Genomic DNA, 23776 nt, shown 5'->3' with positions numbered 1-23776 from the left:
GTTTATAATATTGTCAAAGTACTTTTGTTTCTTCTAAGAATTCTGTGGTAGACCATGGCTTGCCAGCAGGTGGGAACGTACACAACATTGTGGAAGTCATTTCTTCAAGCAAAGGTTCTATTTTCCACCGATGAATATCGCTGACCTAAACAAAAACCACAAAACCACAGATCTATAAGTGACATCTCAAAGAATCTGCCTTCCAACAGCTTCATACCTGTTTTGCAAGATTCTCCATTTCCCATATAGCAGCAATTGCTTGTTTTACAAATGCAGGAATGTTGATTGAATTCCAAGTGACAACTCTTAATCCTGCACTTAGTACATTATCCACCTATAAGTTAATAAATAATACATACAAATTTGTTAATCACAGTCAAATGGTAGTTTAATACATGCCCACCATTCTTCAAAGTTAGCTAACCGTTGACTAAAGCTAATTCAATTGTTAATGTTACAAAATTTGCCTGCAAAAAATCTGCTCATGCAATGACAAGAACAAGAGCTTGCCCCACACAATGTGAGCATTATGAAGTGAAACTTTCTCAAAACGACATGAGCTGACTTCAGCCAATACCATGCATTTAGTATGATCACACGTGACTTTCAAGCGTTGCTAAGTGTTGACATAGAAAAGTACTGAATGAATTTAATCATGGAGTTTACGGTTCAGATCTCAAGTGCGATGGCAGAGCTACTTTCCTCTTGGATATTTCTACTTCCTTTTGTTACGGGAAACTAAATCAGGCTATTTTACACAATATCCCCAAATTTCCAAGATACTGTACGTACATTTAGAGTTATCCTTACTGGAAAAAAAGAAAAAAACAATTTAGCCATGCTCCCACATATACATGTAGATGACGGCTTTCTCATTTTTTAGATTGGCTTGATAACTAAAAGTACTTCTACATATAAAGTCTTACCTCTTTCACTGCGTAACTTTAGAAATGATTTCAGTTTGTTTTAGGCAATTTGAATTTCTAAAGCTATACATAAAAATCCAGCTACGCCACAACACTTGGGCAGTCCCTACATGTACAGGGTCCTACCGTACCCTTATACAATTAGGATAGCGTAAAAAAACAAACAACAATAAGAATAATCACAAAAATGTATAAAATGTCCATATACCAATGGATGTGACACATGATCTCAGCATCAGCCTCAAGAAATGTGTACAGTTCATGCATGACACTGCAAACTGATCGAGTTCCATTCAGTTATGATGAGATTTGAGAAAGCCATGCAGCACTGCTGCTCTGGTCCTTTGACAAAACTGTTGTTAAATTTAAATGCCATGATGAATATATTCTACAAAGAAAAGAGAAATCTGGCATTGTTCTAGCAGCTACATACATCATTTCATAGCAAGGTGGCTAAAACATTGATATCTCATGCATCAGAAACAAGCTGTTCAGCAGATGATCATCATCACAGTATTGCACTGTTAACAGCAAATGTATTGCATACAATTGCAATCCCTGCAAAACTGCAACAATTGACATGTACAAAATATTTAAAAATGTTTTTCTGTATAAACCAACTTTGCCAAAATAAACATTAATTAAACAAGTCTTGTGTTGTCAGGAATCAGTTTCTAATGCAAGGATTTACACTTAAAATGCAGACCAAACCTGCAAATCATTCCTAACAAACCAATACTGAAACCATTGAACCCAGGTGACTGACTTAGTGATGTATTGGTACTAGTAAGTATGTCGGTTATCACCCGCATTCTAGAGCAATATCGTAGTTATTGCCATGAGCACCGTTTATTGCAAAAAGCACGATAAATGGTGAGAGGGCAAAAATGTAATATTGCTCTGGACATTGCCCCTACCCAATGGGCATTGAAGTAGACTGTCATGTACTTGGTATTCCCGGTTTGGCGACAATTTCAACTAGTTAGTCAAAGATGGCTTACTTTTGTCTGCTACACTTGACTGACTGCACAATATTTCTCCTTTCTCATTTGACTTCTTAGCTTGTTTGTAAAATTAGTGCGGTTTCCATAAGATGTCCTAGCTTGTTTGTGGAGATGTTAAGGTTTCAATGTCAAGATCAGTCCCAGTGTGAGCATTCAATAACTGGGAGCACGCAATAACTGAACTATGCAATAACTAAACTATGCGAGCACTTGGCCAAATAATGATATTATTACACAGTCTACAAGAGTGCTCATTGGGTAGGGGCCACGCTGGTAACCAATTACAACTACAACTAAGTATTGGAATGTAGGAGCACATATCTGTCCACATATACACAGCAATCACATCTACCAATAACCAAACCCATTAAACATCTCTAACGTAGGAATGGAAACAGCACACTTGTACTGCAGGTAGATACCCCGAATACCCCGGGTACAAGCAAGCAGAGCCGTATATAGAGTCTAGTTCAAAGAATCCGCTATGTCCGGAAAGACGAGGCTAACCATGACTGTGCAAAGCGACTGTCAGAGTGTCTCACAGTAGGACTGTTGGGAGAAGGACTGGCAATCGTGAGAATTGGGTGCAAATCGTAAGATCATGAGACATGCCTGTAAATCGTAAGTCTCATGAGGAAATCGTGAGAGTTGAGAGGTCTGATATAAGATGACCAAATTAAACCCAATACAACTAGTAAATTAAATACATGTAAAGACTATAAAATATTACAAGAGTCCTGTAAATAAAATACTAAGCAAGCAGTTCATTACATCACTAAAGTGCATTAATCTGTAACTCTAATTCTACAAGCTGCTCTTTAAGTTGTCAATAGAATGTTATTTTCTATTGGTAAATTAGTGAATTACTTTTCAGAGTAGCCTAGACTCAGACCTACCCATCACTCACAAAACCATCAGACAAAGTGTTGCTGTAGTCTACTGTAGCCAAAACCTTCTCATTTATGTCATCTGACTATGGGGATACATTAGATGAGGTTTCTTTGAAGTTGCTGTGTTGCTGCTTCATCAATAATAATGGATGAAGTAAATACTGGATCTGGTTTGTTGAACAGTGTGTACTTAAAAGACCAGATCGGTATGCAACGCCCTGCAATCCTATCTCACTATCTTCTTGTCTGTTCATCAACATAGGTGATTGGATTCGCAGTGAAAAGAACTTCTTCAAAGTCTCCTTGCTGTTCAAGAAATCTCCATGCACAGCACCCGACTACATCTTGTTTTGATGATGTCAGCTCCAAGCCCTTCCAGACATACATAACCCGCTCTATACTGTCTACAGTTGCTTTGGAAGTCAAACAGTATCACCTCCGCATCCAGTCTTCATCTTGAAACAAGTGTACAATGCATGCAGCTCCATAAAACATTGTGGCTGGCCCAATGTCAAGGCTTCTGTAGCCAACATTGGCTGCTGTAGACATGTAGTTTACAAACAGCAAAGACGCAATTGAATTTGAGCATCACACATTTCATCAACACTGAGAATCACCTACACTGACAAACAGACAAGAAGATATATACCGTATTTCTTCGATTAAACGCTGTGGCGTTTATTTTAAGCTAGGGCTTCAACTGCAGCGTTTAAACAAGGGTGGCGTTTACTTGTTAAGGCTCTCTGTCCGTGCTTTAAGAGTGTCATGCTGTAAGCATGACATCTTTTCAAGAAAACAACACTTACAATACTGGTACACATTTCAGACTTTGAGACGTCATGTGGTGAAACAGTATCCCAATATTCTAAAGAAACATTTGCCTCACGTATGCCTCCAAAGAGGTCGTACGATTTTTCCTTCAAAATCTGAGCAATAGATGAAATGTGGCGCTTATTTGAGGGTGGCGTTAAATCAAGAAATACGGTAAGTGAGATAAGATTGCATGGTATGGCAAACAGATCTGATCTTTAATTAATTGTTTAACAAACCAGATTCAACATATCATTCACCCATTATCGGTGAAGCAGCAACTTCAAAGGAACCTCACCAGACCCTTCCCTGCCAAAGATGTAAATGACAAAAGTTTGGCAAATAAGACTATGTTTGACGCTCCATAAATAAACAGGTTAGTCTCCTGTTACAGCACTTTACATTAACTAACACTGGATCTTAATTACATTAGGATACCTTTATTCGCTCTATGTCTTGGAAGAGGAGGAAGGGAGAGAGGAAAAAAGAGGGAGGAAAGAAGAAGAGAGGGAGCAAAGGAGGGAGAAAGCTACATATGTAAAGAAATTACTGAAATCCAGCTGTACCTTTAGAAGTTGGGCTTTCATGAGATTCTTGAACAAACTTGGAACTTCAGCTTGACATTTCTCATAAGCAGCAAGAAGAGACTAAACAAACAGTTGTAATAGCAACAACAAGAAAATAACAAATGAAATGGTATGAGTCATTGCCTTCAAAGAGCAGTAATTTTTCTTTATGTCATCACCAATCAAACAAAGTTCGCGAGCAGCAGGAGGAACATCTAAGCACATTTTAATAAGCATTTCAGACTCAGACAGCAACTGCAATATCCCAGGATCTAAATTAAGAAAGATCTTCCCCGTTCTGGGATGTCTGACAAATAAAGTTGCCTGTAAACCTATAGCACAAACAGATATGAAACACATCACACCAAATGCAGCACAGCGTATTTACCACATTTTGCTTGCTCCACCTGCTTGCACCATGCATGATGATAAAGAACTTGGTACTTGACCAATGTATAGTTGAGTCTGTTATACATTCGAATAACTTTTCTGCTTTCTGGTAATGCAAGAACACCAGGCTCTTGCTTCTGAAAAAGTTTCATTGAGGTCTCCAGACGAAGAAATAGTTGCTGTGCCCAGCCAATGCGACCAGCAATTGGTGGCATGTTGGCGGCAATAGGAGGGTTTTCCCTTTGTTCTTCATACAGCTAGAACACATTATACATTATCAACTTCAATATAATATTTCTTAGCATCAATATTTACAAATTATTGTAAAGGCAGACAAAGGACACTTGTTTGATATGTATTCATATAATAATAATAATAATAATAATAATAATAATAATAATAATAATAATATGGGCTCACCTGCCGGGTTGGTGGGCGCACAGATGGGGGTAAAGACCCCACTTGCCCATTATGGAGGGGCATAGCGACACATAATAATAAAATCACCACCGTGGCTTAGTGGTTAGCGACAATGGCTACCACTCCATGGTTTGGGGGTTCAAACCCCAGTGACGATAGTAAATTGTGAAACTTGTCTCTCTTTCTTTCTCATGTTTCTCTAGCTTTATCCATGAGACTATGACTCGTTTCAGTCGTTGGGGAGTTTCTGTGGTCTGGCGAACGGTCCGTTGACGATGACGTCAGGTGCTTTCCTGGTGGTCGTTGATATCCACTAGGCGTGCTGTATCAAGTACGCAGTCACCGTAATGCCTGCAATCTATATCAAATTGGCTAGTCATTGATCGCCGTATGGACTACACGAAAACATGTACCCCGCCGGGCTCACCTGCCAGGTTGGTGGGCGCCCAGATGGGGGTAAAGACCCCACTTGCCCATTATGGAGGGGCATAACGACACATAATAAAGTCACCACCGTGGCTTAGTGGTTAGCGACAATGGCTACCACTCCATGGTTTGGGGTTCAAACCCCAGTGACGATAGTAAATTATGAAACTTGTCTGTCTTTCTCTCTCATGTTTCTCTAGCTTTATCCATGAGACTATGACTCGTTTTTTCAGTCGTTGGGGAGTTTCTGTGGTCTGGCAAACGGTCCATTGACGATGACGTTCAGTGCTTTCCTGGTGGTCGTTGATATCCACCAGGCGTGCTGTCCACGAATTCGCGGTCACCGTAATGCCTGTAATCTATATCGAATTGGCTAGTCATTGATCGCCATATGGACTACACGGAAACATGTACCCCACTGGGCTCACCTGCCGGGTTGATGGGCGCCCAGATGGGGTAAAGACCTCACTTGCCCATTATGGAGGGGCATAGCGACACAATAAAAGCCGTGGCTTAGTGGTTAGCAACAATGGCTACCACTCCATGGTTTGAGGGTTCAAACCCCAGTGACGACAGTAAATTATGAAACTCGTCTGTCTTTCTTTCTCACGTTTCTCTAGATTTATCCATGAGACTATGACTCGTTTTAGTCGTTGGGGAGTTTCTGTGGTCTGGCAAACGGTCCGTTGACGATGACTTTCAGTGCTTTCCTGGTGGTCACTGATATCCACTAGGCGTGCTGTCTCAATGTTCTCGGTCACCGTAATGCCTGCAATCTACATCGAATTGGCTAGTCATTGATCGCCGTGTGGACTACACAGAAACATGTACCCTACTGGGCTCACCTGCCGGGTTGGTGGGTGCCCAGATGGGGGTAAAGACCCCACTTGCCCATTATGGAGGGGCATAGCGGCACACATAATGGCTTGTCGGTTTACTGCACAGCTGCAGAGAAGTCTTGCTTCGAACGACAAGTCGCAGAACTTACACAGGAATGCATCCATCTCGGTTGAAGGTGGCTTCGAGCAAGCGCCTGAAACAGATGTGAGACATTACCGTACGTGCTGCAGTTCTCTTCGTGTGCGGTCCTGGAGCGGGAAGCCTATGCATGGGCAGTATCACCGTCTCACTGAACAACTGCCTGTGGACATAAAAGAGACCTACGGATGGCTAAAGGCAGCGAATCTTCCTGCTGCAACTGAGGGAATGCTTGTTGCTGCTCAAGACCAACCTCTTCGGACTCGATACTACTGTATGAGAGCAAGATTCTACATCGTGATGTCAGTCCTACTTGCTGAATGTGCAGTGTAGGCCTGAAAACAGTCGACCACATTGTAGCAGGCTGTAGAGCTTTGGCACCGACAGACTACACTGATCGACACAATCAGGTGGCCTCCATCATTCAATGGGATGTTTGTCGCCATTTTGGGGTTCCAGTGGAGAGCAGATGGTACCGGCATCATCCTGATAGACTTGTGGAGACGAATGACATTACTATGATGTGGGATACCACCATCCTCACTGCCAGGAAGATCAAAGCCAATCGCCCAGACATCTGTCTCACAAATAGGAAGACAAACACTTGTCTTCTTATTGATATCAGCTGTCCTGCTGATGGCAACATTGGCAAGAAACATGCTGAGAAGTTGGCAAAGTACAGCGACTTGCGAGTGGAGATAAGCCGCGTGTAGCATTGTCGAACACTGGTGATTCCGGTGGTCTTGGGAGCTTTGGGCACAGTGCACGCAGGTATTGCACGGTGGCTGGACATTATTCCAGGTCATCACAACCTGCAGCACTTACAGAAAACAGTGCTTCTGGGATCTACTCGAATCCTTCGTAAAGTCATGTCTTCTTTCTAGACAGCCGTGATGGTCTAAGTACTTCTGAAGCAGACTTTGCTTCCAGTACTTGTAATAGACTTTACAAACCAGACTGATCTGGTTAAGCACGACACATAATGTTCGGAAAGTTGTGAGGTCACCATCAATCGGTTCAAAATGGAACTTAAGTCCAAGGTCGAGCGAACCAGGAGGCTGGAGAAGAATCGTAAGAGACTTCACCAGAATGATTTGTTTCAACGAGACGCTGGATGGTTTTACAGAGAGTTGGGTAAGCAGACTATCCAGGTCACTTCCTCGCCATCCGAGTCCGAGATCGAGGATTATTGGGGTGGTATCCTAGAAACTGAGGTACATCACAATGAGTCTGCCTTCTGGCTGAGACGTCAAACCGATGGCGAGACGCACCAGAGAGATGAGCAGCAGTGGTTACCTATCTCAGACAATGAGGTCACATCGTGTCTCAAAAGGATGGGGAACTGGAAGTCTCCTGGTCCAGACAAGGTTTATGGTTTCTGGGTCATTCGTATCACGTGTCTTCACACTGATCTGACTCGTAACTATAACCTGCTGGTTCAGAATCCAGACTCTGTACCTGACTGGTTGTCTCAAGAAACAATCACTGATTTATAAGAATGACAAGACTGACCAGGCCAAAAATTACCAGCCTATCACGTGTCTGTCTGTCTTCTATAAGACCCTTACCTCAGTCATCAGGCAGAGGATTGCAGGGCATTTTGTTCAAAGAAACCTCATGGCTCTGGAGCAGAAGGAATGTCGACAGGGATCTTTTGGTGCAAAGGATCAGCTCTTGATCAACAAGCTGCTTACCGAAGACTGTAAGACCAGGCACAAGAGCTTGAGCATGGCTTGAGTGGACTACCAGAAAGCCTATAACAGGGTGCCACACAGTTGGTTGCTCCAATGGCTTCAGATGCATAAAACCAGTCCAGTCTTGTGCAGGTTCATGTCACGTGTGATGAAGAGTTGGAGGACATTGATGGTGCTTTCTTGTGGAACAGTACGATCAAGACAAGGCATATGCAGATCAGGAGGGGTATTTTCCAAGGTGACTCACTTTCTCCACTTCTCTTCTGTATGGCTCTCACTCTGAGTAAGGAGTTGAACAGAACCGGCTACAGCTACCGGATGACCACTGAGCATGGTGAGACTGCCAAACGTCAGCTCATCAGTCATCTACTTTTCATGGATGATCTGAAGCTGTATAGCAGAAACTCTGATCAGTTGGATGGGTTGTTGCACACAGCGCATACCTTCTCTGATGACATCCAGATGAAGTTTGGCCTGGACAAGTGTGCTGTTGCACACTTTGTCAATGGCAGGCTATCTGGACACAACTCTGGAGTGACGGTAGGAAAAACAGACACCGTACCATCAACTGTCTGGAACCGGGTCAAGTCTACAAGTACTTGGATGTAGATAAGAGTAATGGTATTCAGCACAGCATAATGTGAGAGAGACTCAGTCGTGACTACTTCTGCAGAGTGAAGGTGGTCCTCCGGACTATATTGTATGGTCGAAACAAGATTCTAGCCATCAATGGGTTTACACTACCGGTTCTCACTTACAGTTTTGGCATCATTCATTGGGGGTGCACGGACTTGCAGCAGCTCGATTGACGGACCAGAAAGCTCCTCTCTATGCATGGTGTCCACCATCCTTCTGCAGACATTGACCGACTGTATGCTCCTTGCAGTGATGGGGGTAGGGGGTTACAACAGATTCAGTCGACATATCAGTCTTGTATTGTGAGGCTGAACTGTTACCTTGCTGACAGTTCTCATCCTTTTTACAGATGATACAGGAGTGTGACTCCGGAAAATCTTCACACTCGATCAAGCGCATGGCTTGTCGCTTTACTGCACAGCTGCAGAGAAGTCTTGCTTCGGACGACAAGTCGCAGAGCTTACACAGGAATGCATCCATCTCGGCTGAAGATGGCTTCGAGCAAGCACTGGAAACAGATGCGAGACATTACCGTACATGTTGCAGTTCTCTTCGTGTGCGGTCCTGGAGGGGAAAGCCTATGCACGGGCAGTATCGCCATCTCACTCAGCAACCGTCTGTGAACATGAAAGAGACCTACGGATGGCTACAGGTAGCGAATCTTCCTGCTGCAACTGAGGGAATGCTTGTTGCTGCTCAAGACCAACCTCTTCGGACTCGATACTACTGTATGAGAGCAAGATTCTACATTGCGATGTCAGTCCTACTTGCTGAATGTGCAGTGTAGGCCTGGAAACAGTCGACCACATTGTGGCAGGCTGTAGTGCTTTGGCACCAATGGACTACACTGATCGACACAATCAGGTGGCCTCCATCATTCACTGGGATGTTTGTCGCCATTTTGGGGTTCCAGTGGAGAGCAGATGGTACCGGCATCATCCTGATAGGCTTGTGGAGACGGATGACATTACTATGATGTGAGATACCACCATCCCCACTGCCAAGAAGATCAAAGCCAATCGTCCAGACATCTGTCTCAGAAATAAGAAGACAAACACTTGTCTTCTTATTGATATCAGCTGTCCTGCTGATGACAACATTGGCAAGAGACATGCTGAGAAGATGGCAAAGTACAAGTGACTTGCGAGTGGAGATAAGCCGCATGTGGCATTGTCGAACACTGGTGGTTCCGGTGGTCTTGGGAGCTTTGGGCACAGTGCACGCAGGTATTGCACGGTGGCTGGACATTATTCTAGATCATCACAACCTGCAGCACTTACAGAAAACAGTGCTTCTGGGATCTACTCAGATCCTTCATAAAGGCATGTCTTCTTTCTAGACAGCCGTGATGGTCTAGGTACTTCTGAAGCAGGGTTTGTTTCCAGTACTTGTAATAGACTATACAAACCAGACTGATCTGGTTGAGCACGACATAAATAATATGGCTACCACTCCATGGTATGGCTACCACTCCATAGTTTGGGAGTTCAAACCCCAGTGACGACAGTAAATTATGAAGCTCGTCTGTCCTTACTTTCTCATGTTTCTCTAGCTTTATCCATGATGACTATGACTCGTTTCAGTTGTTGGAAAGTTTCTGTGGTCTGGCAAACGGACCGTTGACGATGGCGTTCAGTGCTTTCCTGGTGGTCATTTATATCCATTAGGCGTGCTGTCCCGATGTTCGCGGTCACCTTAATGCCTGCAATCTATATCGAATTAGCTAGTCATTGATTGCCATGTGGACTACACAGAAACATGTACTCTGCTGGGCTCACCTGCTGGGTTGGTGGGCGCCCAGATGGGGTAAAAACCCCACTTGCCCACCATGGAGGGGCATAGCAATACATAAAAATCCCGGGTGATGACAGCAATATAATGAAACGAGTCTGTTGGTTCTTTGTCACTGTGTATTTGGCTATGTCTGTAAGAGTAGACTTGTTTCCGTCGATGGGGAGTTTCTGTGATCTGGTGTGGGGACCGTTGGCAATGAGCAGTGCTTTCCTGGTAGTCATTGATATCTACTGGGCATGCTGTTCAGAGCTGGCAAAATCCTCGTAGAGCAAACAATCAATATCGCTAACCCAGTTACTAGCGCTATATGGATTGCATGGAAACATGTACCTCTCTGGGACTTACACGCCGGGTTGGTGGGCGCCCAGTTGAGGGTAAAGATCCCACTTACCCTACCTAGAGGGTGACGACGACAATAATAGAAACTGATTAGTCATCTGAAGCATTGATTCATGAAACTTCCCTTCCACATAGAATAAATGTAACAATTCTGTCCATCAAGAATATAATGAAAGAAATACAAATAAAAGTTTTAGCAAAGCTTCAAAACAAGTCATTGTAACAAATAATTTATACGTTTTGATTAGAAACATTGTCTAATGACTCAGTAAGAGGACCTACTTATACAAACATATTAAACCTAAAAACCATATGTAAACAGCAACATGTCTGCTTAAAAATGACAAGAATACAGAAACCTAGCTCGTTCAGCTGCATTGCAATCAAATCAATGAAAAGCTTCAAAGTCCTCTACCAAAACCAGGTATGGCAACACTTCCTCTAGTTATGTTCCTGACAATATAAAACTATCGATTTGCCTAATATGTTTAGCTTATTCAAAATAGGCAACACCTATTTTTTCATCCATTTCTGACAACAACTTAAACATACAAATGAATATGTTCTCAATTTATCCTTACCCATGCAATATATTCAACTTCCTCAACAAATTGGCGAAGAAGAATAACATGGCATTGAAACAGGTAGTCTTTGAGATTGGGAATTCTCAAAGCAACAAACCTAGAACAATAAAATCATCAAAACTATACAACTGTATAATGACACAACACAACCTTGATATGAACTTAAGAGCTTGGAATATTGAAGGCATTTTGATCACTGCAGAGTCAATGAAGTTTTGCAGCTGCAATTCCAGTTCAACTACTTGCCGGTAAAAGTCGTCAAAGTCACCATCAAAATCCATCTTTCGATGATCCAAAATGTCATAAGGCTTCTTCTTTACTGTAGAAACAATGTGATTCAGCTTGCCAACTATTGGTTCAACTCCTTCAATCTGAGACTCCATCAACACAGAAAGTGCTTCAATAGTGTTTGCCATCTTTTCAATCTGTTTAAAATAACTGACTTTCAGGCAAATGTAGCTAAATTCCTTGCTTAAAGAAGTTACAACATAGCCCACCACCAAAAATAAAAATGATCCAGAGGTACGTACTGGTTGTTTCACTCATGCATGCATACACAACAGTAGCTACAACAACAACAACAACAAAAACAACAACACCCAGCATCGCTATTTAAAATTCTAGAGAAATCCTAATTATTAATATTTGCTTAATTTGTATTGACTCTCTGACTTTTGTACCTTTTTCAAGCGTTTGCAGAAAGCTTCAAATTTCCCAAAGATGTACAGTTCTGAGAAATCAAAGTCTCGCTCAGATGGTGACATTTGCAACATGCGCTTTGTGTGTTGGAAGTAACACTGATATTCGTGGTTCAGCCTTAAACATGCTTGAATTCGAGCAACAAGTGTTTGTCGTTGCACATCCCACACTCTGCAGCTACCATTTTCAGTAATGTAATTCTTGCATGCTGTCACCATTTGATTAGTGATCTAGAAAAAACACAATGTACCCTTCTTCACCTACAACAAACACTACTTAATACTTGTTACTGCATGTACCTTAACAAACAGGGAAGTCATTCGCTCAGAAGAATTGTAGTAGTAAGACACACTGTAGATCATACGAACTGCATTTATAATTCCAGGAACGCATTCAAGCATTGAAACCTATAATAGTACCATGCGTCACATCTGCAAGCAAACCTAAAGTGTGAATTAGCTATAAATACTGGATCACTCTTGTAAAGAGAAATGCATGGTTTCTCCAGTGTATATAGAAACTTGACATTGTCTTTAGCTTCCCCATAAGCCTTAGTAATTCTTTCATCCAATTCTTTCCACAACTATAACACAACCTGGTTAGATAATGCAATTCCATCAAAATACAATTAACACTTACTTTGACAACTTTAGATTGAGCTCCAGCAAGCACACTCAATACAATGCGACAATTCTGAGATCTGATTTCCTCTAGCAAAGAATTAAATTTGGCCATACGATGCTTCCAGTGCTCTAGTTCTGCCAATGGCCCAATATCATCAGTCTCCTTTCGCATTTGTTCACTTTCTGTTAAAACCTATCAACAAATAAAATATTTACCAAAAAATGTTATTTTGAGCTGTAATAAACAAGACCTTGACTACAAACCTGCTCAATTTCTTTACACCATTTGGTAGCAAGTTCTTCAAAGGCTGCAACAGTTTCTGGATTATTGGCTGCTGCCTTCATATTAGAAGGATGAATGGAATTGACATTCACTTTGCACTCATGTGACAATGTCACTGTGCTGGAAAGATTCTGATTCGATTCTGTGATTCAAATCACATTAGATACTACTACTAGTCCAGGTACACACAAATGCAACCTCCCTACTAAACATAGTGTACATACAAGTGCTAAAAATACCTCTTACACATAAGTCAACTGTTGCACAGCACTATCCATATCACTCAGTGTCACTATCCTTACATCTCATGTATCTTTCTGTATATCTCAAGCCAGCAAATACTGCTTAGTTCATGGCTTGACTAACCTACCAAAGTAGACTTAAAGTTTAGAGTGTCCACACTAATCTGGACCACCTATTACTCCAGTATCCATGCAGAAACCTAAAGACTACACTTACATAACCTAAATGTCTTCAAAGGTTAGAGGCATTCCCAAACAATTGCCGTATTTGCCTGTAATAACGCCCATACCAAAATAATGCCCATGCCTGTATATACCCCATGTGAGACAGGTCAGAACTTTCAACCCAAAAAACCCCCATGCCTAAGCATAAGTCCATGTCCAAGTATAACCCCAGGATATGCAGACAAAACAAAATGGGGTCCATAGAACATTCGTCTCCATCTGTGCATTTGATGAGCTAGTGTCAATGTTGAGTAAAAGTGCTTACCGCTAGACTCATGTTTTCGTTGCAATTACTGATCCTCATGCTTTTGACGGGCTTCAGGCCAACCACTGTAGTTTGTGTGTGTAGTGTCTAGTTTCTGCGTATAAGCTGATGCTGTACGGATACCAGTACCTTTAATCTTGCAAATAGCATTTGTTGTATTCTGTCTTCAAGTGTTTAAATGATGACTGGCCAAACAACAGCATTTTCCGACCATATATATATATATATATATATATATATACACGCCTGGGACCAAAATAATGTCCATGTCCTCGTATACAGCCAGAAAAAAAGATTTCTTTTCTATATGCCCAGGGTGTTATTACAAGCAAATACGGTACGTAGATCTGTCCATATATAGAATAACCAAGCAGGCTTGTGTGTGTGTGTGTGTGTGTGTGTGTGTGTGTGTGTGTGTGTGTGTGTGTGTGTGTGTGTGTGTGTGAAGCTTGGTTTTAAAGGCTGATGTCTTCTGTTCACCACAAGATGAACACAGAACAGTTGGGGACACCATTTCAACTGACCCATGTCATGCCATTAGCAGATCCTTAACCCAGTTAGGAAAAGGCAAATCCACCTGCTGGCTCATCCCACTGTTCAACTCTATCTGGAGTAGTGAGAGAGTCCCTTCAAATTGGCTAAACCACCTCATTGTCACTCTTCAAAAAGGGAAGCTGTTGTGAGTGTGACAACTACAGAGGCATTGCCCTCTTAAGCATTACCAACAAGATTTTCACTCGTGCTATATTGAACAAGATCAAACCTAGAGCTGGAAACAGCTGTAATTCTAGACCTTCGGATACGTCATTTACAGAGTTTCGTGATGCGATGCCTCTATTTCATCCTTGATGTGTTGTTATTGGACAGGAAGAAAGACACCTCCACAAGAAAATCTCCACCATGCTGACCGAGAAGCGTCTTCGGCTATTGGGTCACATCTTGCGCATCGAAGAGTGTCGTCTACCGAGGAAGCTTTTGGTGTCTGTGCCATCGCAAGAAAGTTGCTCAGTGGGAGGCCAGAGAATGCAATGGAATGATTTAGTGCTTAGAGGATTGAGGGATTGCAAACTTGAGAGGGTTTGAAGATACAAGCGCGAGATCAAAATGTATGGAGGAATAAAATCTGGATCATCACACGAGAAGTAACTTTCAAGAAAGAAGAAAAAGAGAAAGACCACAAGGATGAGCAGAAACAGCAATGCAAAACAACCCAAACAACATCAAAGTTTCATATACATTGAGATTACATTGAGGTTTTGATGGTTGTGGCTTAACTGCTGTAAATCATGCTGGCCTTGTAAACCGTCAAAGGCAGAAAAGTAGTCAGTCCTTAACTGGCCAAAGTGAGTATTGTCATCAAACTTTCCTTGAACAAAGGCCTCATAACCACGAGAGTTTTGCTGTCAAAGAATGTCCACCTCCCAACAAAGCCTGTAGTGACCTTGGCCTGCACCTTCGTATTGGAATGAGTACAGTGAAAGGAAGGAACGGTGTGTGTGTGTGTGTGTGTGTGTGTGTGTGTGTGTGTGTGTGTGTGTGTGTGTGTGTGTGTGTGTGTGTGTGTGTGTGTGTGTGTGTGTGTGTGTGTGTGTGTGTGTGTGTGTGTGTGTGTGTGTGATGCTTGTGTTCATGCAAACAAGTAAAACAAGCAGTCCGACTAGACAAAAAAGAATGGTTGCATGAACAAGCATTTGATTTAGAATATGACTTGAAACACCACAATCATTATGAATTTTTCAGGAAGCTCAAAAACTTTTATCACGTACCCATTCAACCTGCCTCAGTAATTTTAGATGAGCATGATCAGAAACTACTTTGTTGGGTCTGGTGCTCCACTCAGTTAAGAAGAAATAACCAATGCTATTAAAAAGTTAAAAAATAATAGAGCATCTGGTAATGATGGAATAACAGCTGAATTACTGAAAGCTGGGTCTTCGGAGCTTTTTGATTGGTTATCTGAGCTTCTTCAACAAGTTTGGTCTTCAGGAAGAGTGCCACAGGATTGGAAAGATTCATTTCTTGTCCCTGTTTTCAAGAAAAATGACAGACTAATATGTGACAACTATCATGGTATTTCATTACTCAGTGTCCCTGGAAAGGTATTAGCAAATATTCTTCTGGAACGACTTAAACAGTCAGTTGAACATCTACTACTGGAAGCCCAATGTGGTTGTTGTCCGGGTAGAGGAACAATTGATCAAATATGGTTGGTTCATCAGTTAATTGAAAAGTCCATTGAACATGAGTGCGCTGTCCATATTTGTTTTGTTGATCTGGAAAAAGCTTTTGACTCCGTACCTAGAGAAATTCTCAGACTACTTTTGAAAGAGAGAGGCATTGAGGAACAAGCTGTACAATTGATTGTTGACGTTCACAATGGAACACATTGTGTTGTCAAATCTAGTGGTGAGAAGTCATCAAAATTTGAAGTTACAACTGGTGTATGTCAGGGTTGTTCTATGTCTCCTGTATTACTTAATCTCGTCATGGACAGGATTGTATGTGAAGCACTAAACAAAGCTAAAGTTGGCAGAGTAGAAATTGAATACAGGAAAGAGGAACGCCTCTACATGAACTACAGAGTCAAAGCTCAAGGAACTAGTGTCATTAAAGCTGCTATGTATGCTGATGATTTAGAATTAATTGGGAAGACCTCGGGTGAACTACAAAAGTTAGTAGACAGTCTACATGAGTCCTGCTGTAAATGGGGAATGAAAATCAGCATCAAGAAAACAAAAGTTTTGAGCATTGGTTACGAGCAGGCACGTATTCTTCTTGACGGTTCTGTTCTTGAAAATGTTACAGAGTTTACTTACTTGGGGAGTATCATGAGCCAAGATGGTGGATGCATTGCTGAAATTGATGCTCGTATAAGCTAAGCAAGTAAATTTGGTTCCTGGAAGAAAAGGGTATTTACCAACAGGCAGTCTTCAATCTCCACAAAGATGAAAATTTTTCGTGCTTTGGTGAGACCTGTTTTACTATATGGATGTGAGACTTGGTCCGTTACACAACCAAACTTGCAATGCTTACATACATTCCACATGCGGTGCATTCGATCGATTCTTGGTGTCTCAAGATGAAATAAAATCAAGAATTCAGACAATCTAGAACGAGTGTGTGAAGACCCTATTGCTATGACAATACGGAAACAACGATTGCAATGGCTGGGCCATCTGCTACGCATGAGTGACAATCGTCCCCAAAAACAACTACTTCACAGCAGACTTAGCAATACAACAAGACCAACACATGGACCTAAACAGAGATGAATAGATGCTGTCACAAGAGACCTCAGATCATTACATATCAGTCTTTGTGATGCTGATGATCGTGCTGCTTGGAGAAGCACTATTACACTGCGTTGCCAAAACCCATAGTGGGTATGGTGGAATCGAGGTACGAGGTGTGTGTGTGTGTGTGTGTGTGTGTGTGTGTGTGTGTGTGTGTGTGTGTGTGTGCGTGCATGCGTGTGTGTGTGTGTGTGTTTGTGTGTGTGTGTGTGTGTGTGTGTGTGTGTGTGTGTGTGTGTGTGTGTGTGTGTGTGTGTGTGTGTGTGTGCATGCACATGCATGCGTGTGCATGTGCGCGTATGTGGTGCAATAACTCAGTTGTTTAGAGAGTGCATTTGGAGAATAAAAACATCCGAGACCTTGCAGGGTTGCAGGTTCAAGTCACAGTGATGGCAAGCTATGGCATAATTTCCTTAAGCAAGAAACTTACACACAATTGCTGCTCTCGTCTCAGGAGTATAAATGAGTACCTGGTCATTGACTGAGGTGGACATGACCGCTGGCTTGGCCTTAACATCATGCAGCAGACGAGTACATGTGGGCCTTGGTGTCCAGTCCCAAAGTTACGCCATAGTCAGTGACTCTGGCCAAGCTCCAGGTGGATTGTAGCGCTGGCCCTAAGCCTCCATGTAGCAAATGGAGGCCCTGACTCTAGAGGCAGGGGAGCTATCTCCGCAACTAACCTTAAGGTTGACGTCATTCACGAATGACATGAAGGGCTTGACATTTGCCCATTGTCCATTTGCGCGCGCGCGCGCGCGTGTGTGTGTGTGTAGATGACGGAGCCACTATAACACAAAATAAACTCCAGTTTGCTGATGACATCGCTATCTTGGCCAAATTTAAAGAGCAGTTCATTCATTCAATGGAGAACAATTTGACATTTGCAGCCACTGAGTTTCACTCAGTGTACAAAAGACAAAAGTCATGGTAATTGATTGTGACAAAAATCCTCAACAAGGCATGTTCCTTCGACAATTGCAAATCAGTTCAACTACATATACCTTGAATGTTGTTGTACATTGTGATGGATCTGTTGCCCTTGATGTAGAGAATCGCATAGCAGCAGCTGGTCGGTCCTACACGTATGAAAAGTTGAAAATTTGGTATTCCAATGCTTTCTATTGCCCACAAAACAAAGTGTCTATAAACCAGTAGTACTTGGCATTCTTGCACGGTGCTAAGACCTGGTCTACAAAACGAGTAGTATCTCAAACTAGAGAATTTCCATTGTCAGTGCTTATGAGCAATATTTGAAATAGCTGAATAGTAGCCCGTTCTCTGCATGGGCAGATTAGATTATTTATCATAAAAGATATGTTGTTCACATGCATTCTTACTCCGTTCTTAAGAATTAGCAGCCAAACAGAATTCTCACGAAGTAGTTTGTTCAGAGTTATATCCAGTTCAATCATATCCCGTTCTGAGAAATTAGCAATGAGTATGCCAAAGTATGTGTGCTGTTAGAGACCTATTCTTCGCCCGAGCTGATTAGATTATTGATGGTTAGTTAATATCCGTTTGAAGAAAAATAATTAATGTAACCAAGTGTCCCATTCTGAGAAATTAACAGCGAGTTTCTCGCTTAGAGCTATACATCCGGGCAGCAGAATCTTGGAAGTCACATGCAGTTGCTTACACACCTGTATATAAAAACGGCGGCACCCTCACTGTCGGCGTTCATCGATTCGAAGTGTGTGAGCCAAAGCAAGTCAAATGTAGCGGAGATCAGACTCGAGAATCTAGCAGCGAGTTTACTGTTCAGGGTTATGTATCCGGGTAGCAGAAACTTGAAAGGCACGTGCAGTTAGTTACTCACCTGGATAATCAGTTCCCTGTATATCTGACCAAGTCACGTCTCGTGTCACAGCCATTTTGACAGCCCTGTTAGACATCGTCACTTCAAAGATGTTGCTGCCACTGCAGGGAACAAGAGTACTGAACCCTCAAGGCAGCTATTCAACGCGTGTACAAGGATAAACAAAAGTAATTGTATTTTAAAGACCCGGATATACTAAAAATATCTGGCCTTTTTGACGTCACCAGCTATAAACGACACGCTATGTGAGTACCGTCTGAGGTCAGAAATGGGAATTTCAATTTGGTGGAGATCCAATGTGCTGTTCCAGAGAAATTAGCGTGCGACTGGAAGTGGGTTCGACTGAGAAGAAATTGCATTGTCTCAAGAGAAATCAGGAAGATGATGATACCTTCACTGTTGAGTTCAATCGATTCACCGTGCGCAAGTAAAATTCAGTGGCACTGCAACTCGCCGTTTTGGAGATACCTGGGTACATACACACTTCTTTTTCACTACTCAACAATGAGTTCACGACTTCCGTTCAGCAGTTGCTTACAATTTGTCTTTGATGAGCACGTTCATGTGCAAAAGAGCCCACTTCTAAAATGACATACATAAGCACTCGATGACAAATATTGCAAACATTCTTTGTACCAATAGTCAAGCTTTCTGGTGCATAGTCATGGCGCATTAGTCTCTTTTCTTCAAATTCGTCAACTTTACCTTCCTCATAACGATCTACACCTAATCTCATATTTTCTTCCACCTTGAACGGTCACACGCTATCATTTCCCAATTCTTGTGATCAATACTGACATTCTGCAGATTTGTCTTAGAGTGTCTTTGAACCTCAACTTCTGACCACCAGCTTTTCTTGGTGCATCTAACAACTGACTGTATACACACTGTAGCACTTGTTTTGGTAAACGTCTCTCATCCATTCTTGTGCATGACCTACTCATTTTAGTTGCTTTTTTGTCGAGTCAACATGTATTCAATTTCTGTTATTTCAGCTCTTTACAGAACTTCTATGTTTGTCACTCTTTCCGACCAATAAATTTCATTATTCAATGCAGACAGCAAAAGGTGAAATTTTCTAGATCCTGAATATTTCTTCTATACAGCGTCCACATCTGTGATCCATGAGTGAGTCTTGTCTAACTAAACCTCTATATAGAGGTGTATACATGGTGCTCCGGAGAACCGCTCACCGTACTAATATGTGTGCAACAGAGTTACACAGAGAGAGTAGCATCAGCCATGCTACTAACATGTTAGTTACTAATAAAGTCCGTTCCAGAATTAAAGTCAGTTGTGTGAAAGTGGGCTGCTGACGCGTAACCCTGGAATGGACTGAGGTCATAAGGGTATTATAGGAAATATCTATGTCTGCTTTATTCAATTATGGATGCCTCTCTTTTGTAGGATGCATTACACAAGAGATAAGCAGAGATAAGTGATGCTTCTGGTAAAATAATGAGATAGAAGGTAGAATCTTGTCAATCATGTACCGTTCTAATTGCATGCATACTGTAATTAGATTGGTACGTTGTCCCAAAAAGTAACTAGAAACAGTTTGAGAATGTAATCGACACAGCCACCATCACTCTCTGTCACTTTCTGGAACGGAATTAATGTTACGATGTCCTAACGTTCCAGAATGGTTCTGTACGTTGTCTTAACGTTTGGAAACCTGACGGAACAAACAAGTTTTGCGTGGATTATAGAAACCTCAATCGTCTGACCATATGCGATCCGGAGCCTATGACACCCTTGGTGGACGTAGTTCAAGACCTTGCCCAAGACCAATACTTTACGAAGATAGACTTGTCCAAAGGCTATTGGCAGTTTCCCGTGAAGACGGAAGATGTGCACAAAACTGCGTTTGTGGTATCAATGGCACCTATGAGTTCCTCAGAATGCCATTTGGGTTAGTCAACTCTGCAGCTACTTTGGTGAGAAGATTGAGAAAGTTACTGAAGGGACTGGAGTATGCGAACCACTACATGGACGACATCGTCATTCACACCTACGTGGAGAAAACACGTTGCCGCTCTCAGGAGAGTACTAAAGAGGATTACCCAGCCCGCCTGACAATTAGACCTTCTAAATGTGTCGTTGGAGCACGCACACTGTCATTTATTGGCCACAAGATCAGGCACGGCCTCATTCACCCGAGCAAAGAAAACTTCCTAAAAAATTAGGAAGGCCAATATGCCCGGCACAAAAAAGAACTGCTCGCATTTCTAGGGCTAACAGGATATTATAGAGAATACCTACCCAACTACGCGGCCATAGCAGTTCCTCTGACCGACTTGACAAAGAAAGGACTCCCAAACAAACTGGAATAGAAAGAAGCGCAGGAGAGGTCGTATTTGGCGTTGAAGACGGCACTATCCACTCGATCCATACTCAAGTTGCCCGAACATGATAGGCGTTTCTTCCTTCAAGTGGACGCGTCAGATGTAGAAGTGGGAGCGATGTTGATGCAGAAGTATGGAGAAAAACCATTTGCTGTAGCATATGCAAGTAAGAAACTCAGCGACCGAGAGAGAAGATTCTCTACCATCGAGAAAGATTGTTTAGCGGCGGTTGTCTGGGGAATCAGAAAGTTCATGAGATTTATTTACGAAGTAGAATTCACTCTCCAGACGGACCACCAACTGCTGGCATACTTGCATAGAGCAAAATTCGAGAACAACAGGATTATGAGATGGGCCATGTATCTGCAAAGTTACCGGTTCACGGTGCAGGCCATCAAAGGTTCAGAGAATGTCGGGGCCGACTTCCTCAGTAGAGTCTGCTAACGGCGACCGACTAAGACATGGTTGAGTTGCAAGAAACTACGGAGGAGTTTCTTTTCAAATGGGGGAGATATGTCATCTCTCTCTCTCTCTCTCTCTCTCTCTCTATATATATATATATATATATATATATATATATATACAGTACCGGCAATAAGTAAGCTGACAGCGATACGATACGATACGATACGATACGATACGATACGATACGATACCATACGATACGATACGATACGATACGATACGATACGATACGATAGGATACGATACGATACGATAGGATACGATAGGATACGATAGGATACGATACGATACGATACGATACGATACGATACGATACGATAGGATATCATAGGATACCATAAAAGATACTATGGATAGGATAAGATAAAAGATGATACCATACAATTAAGATAAGATACCATCCATAGGATATACGATACGCAATATGATATATGATACAATTAAGATAAGATACCAGATGGTACGATATATGATACGCAATACGATACGATACGATACCATACGATACGCATACGATAAAAATGTTAGGTTACTTATTGCCGGTACTGTATATATATATATATATATATATATATATATATATATATATATATATATATATGAGAGGAGAGGAGAAAAGAGTGAGAGAGGAGAGGAGAAAGGAGAGAAAGAGAAGAGGAGAAGAAAAGAATCAGGCATAGAAAGTTCCGTGCGAACGATACAAGTACAACAGACAGAAGGGACAGGGAGAATTGGTGCTTACCGTTATAATTATTAACTGTTATCTACGTGGTGTTGAAGAACTTGTGTATGTATGTGCATGAGTGTATTCATATATAGCTCGTAATACTAATTTACTCATTCACTAAGAGTCAAAATACGTCGTCTTCTGTGCACGCCGAAAGCTCTTGGATTCTCACACGCGACAATGGCACATGGAGGGTTTGCACTGTAGTGCTTCTTCATTTTTGAAAGCAGAAATTTGACTTTTAACCTTCTAATAATGCTAGCTACCACGTAAAAACCACATGGAGTGCAGCACCAATAACTGGCATTGTAAAAAATTTTCAAAGCAATTTGTAAACCCTAGCCCAGATAGAAAACACTATTTCCTGCCTTTTAGCTATGCTGTGCAAACATCTAATACGAGTACAGAAAGAGAGGTGAATTTCACCTCCTTATAAAATACCATAATCAACACTATACACAAAGTGGCACAGATCCTCTCAGTATTAGATGTACCAGAACAAATAACCAGCAAGGGTTACTTAAAGGTACACCCATGCATCTATTTGTTGAAGCATAACTTACCTTTCAAAAAGTCAATGAATAAATCCAATGACAGCAAACAGCGTTCCTGGTCATTTTTACCAGTTTTGTATTCTTCTAAAGGACCCCACTTTTTCCAAGATCTTAGTGCAGGTATCATCACAGTGCTTAATAGCTGCTGTACCGCAATCAGTAAACTCTGTTGGCCTGTCATATCTAACATCTGACAACAAACCTCCTAAACACAGAAAGAAGTTATGCAAAGTAAAAATGCACTAAACTGAGAAACATACCTCACTGATATTACTACTCGTCAATGCCTTGCTGTTGTTTACACGAACGAATATGACACACTGCCCCGTCAGTGCCAAGCTGGTACCATCAGTCAGAAACAAGTGTTTCAACATCTTTCCAACCAATGAATCTGACACAATAAAACAAGCAATACAAACTTATGCTCCTTGCCTAACCATCAAAATAAGCAGACCTTTCGCTTCATGTTCTGTTTCTTGATAAAAGAAGAGAACACTTTTTCTTCCACCAGGAGTCATAAAATCATTGAATAACTCAATCTATTTAATTATAAAATACAAACAGGGTTTCAATCGGCAGTGCCACGTCTCACTTTGTGACTGTGTTTACATAATAGTCTACCAGCAAAAGAGTAATTCAGAGCAATGAGTTAACAAAGCAATTACAACCACAAGTGCCCAAAACATTATGCAAACTGAGGCAATAGCAAAGGAATTAGATACCAATTAAACACATGGAGAGAACATTCAAGTAGATGCAGCTATTGAACATTGCTCCAC

General features: G+C 41.7%; 1 protein-coding gene across 1 annotated transcript in view; it reads right to left on the bottom strand.

Moving 5' to 3' along the window:
* LOC134184765 (dynein axonemal heavy chain 5-like) overlaps window positions 1–23532 on the bottom strand; it is a 28321-nt gene extending 4789 nt beyond the window's left edge. Inside the window, exons 1-15 of the mRNA XM_062652509.1 lie at window positions 23452–23532; window positions 23258–23388; window positions 23007–23202; window positions 13044–13204; window positions 12796–12972; window positions 12626–12739; window positions 12456–12563; window positions 12138–12386; window positions 11608–11882; window positions 11455–11554; window positions 4585–4843; window positions 4341–4528; window positions 4197–4277; window positions 218–334; window positions 23–145 (exon numbers count right to left, since the gene is read on the bottom strand). Coding sequence (XP_062508493.1) covers window positions 23–145; window positions 218–334; window positions 4197–4277; window positions 4341–4528; window positions 4585–4843; window positions 11455–11554; window positions 11608–11882; window positions 12138–12386; window positions 12456–12563; window positions 12626–12739; window positions 12796–12972; window positions 13044–13204; window positions 23007–23202; window positions 23258–23388; window positions 23452–23515 — 2343 coding nt within the window. The 5' untranslated portion in view covers window positions 23516–23532. The remainder of the gene's footprint in view (window positions 1–22; window positions 146–217; window positions 335–4196; window positions 4278–4340; window positions 4529–4584; window positions 4844–11454; window positions 11555–11607; window positions 11883–12137; window positions 12387–12455; window positions 12564–12625; window positions 12740–12795; window positions 12973–13043; window positions 13205–23006; window positions 23203–23257; window positions 23389–23451) is intronic.
* Between the last annotated feature and the right edge of the window lie 244 nt (window positions 23533–23776).

The sequence above is a fragment of the Corticium candelabrum genome, chromosome 9, assembly GCF_963422355.1.
Source record: "Corticium candelabrum chromosome 9, ooCorCand1.1, whole genome shotgun sequence".
NCBI classification, from domain to species: Eukaryota; Metazoa; Porifera; class Homoscleromorpha; order Homosclerophorida; family Plakinidae; genus Corticium; species Corticium candelabrum.
Note: the sequence above shows the minus strand (reverse complement) of the source record. Positions and strands in the feature narration are given on the sequence as shown.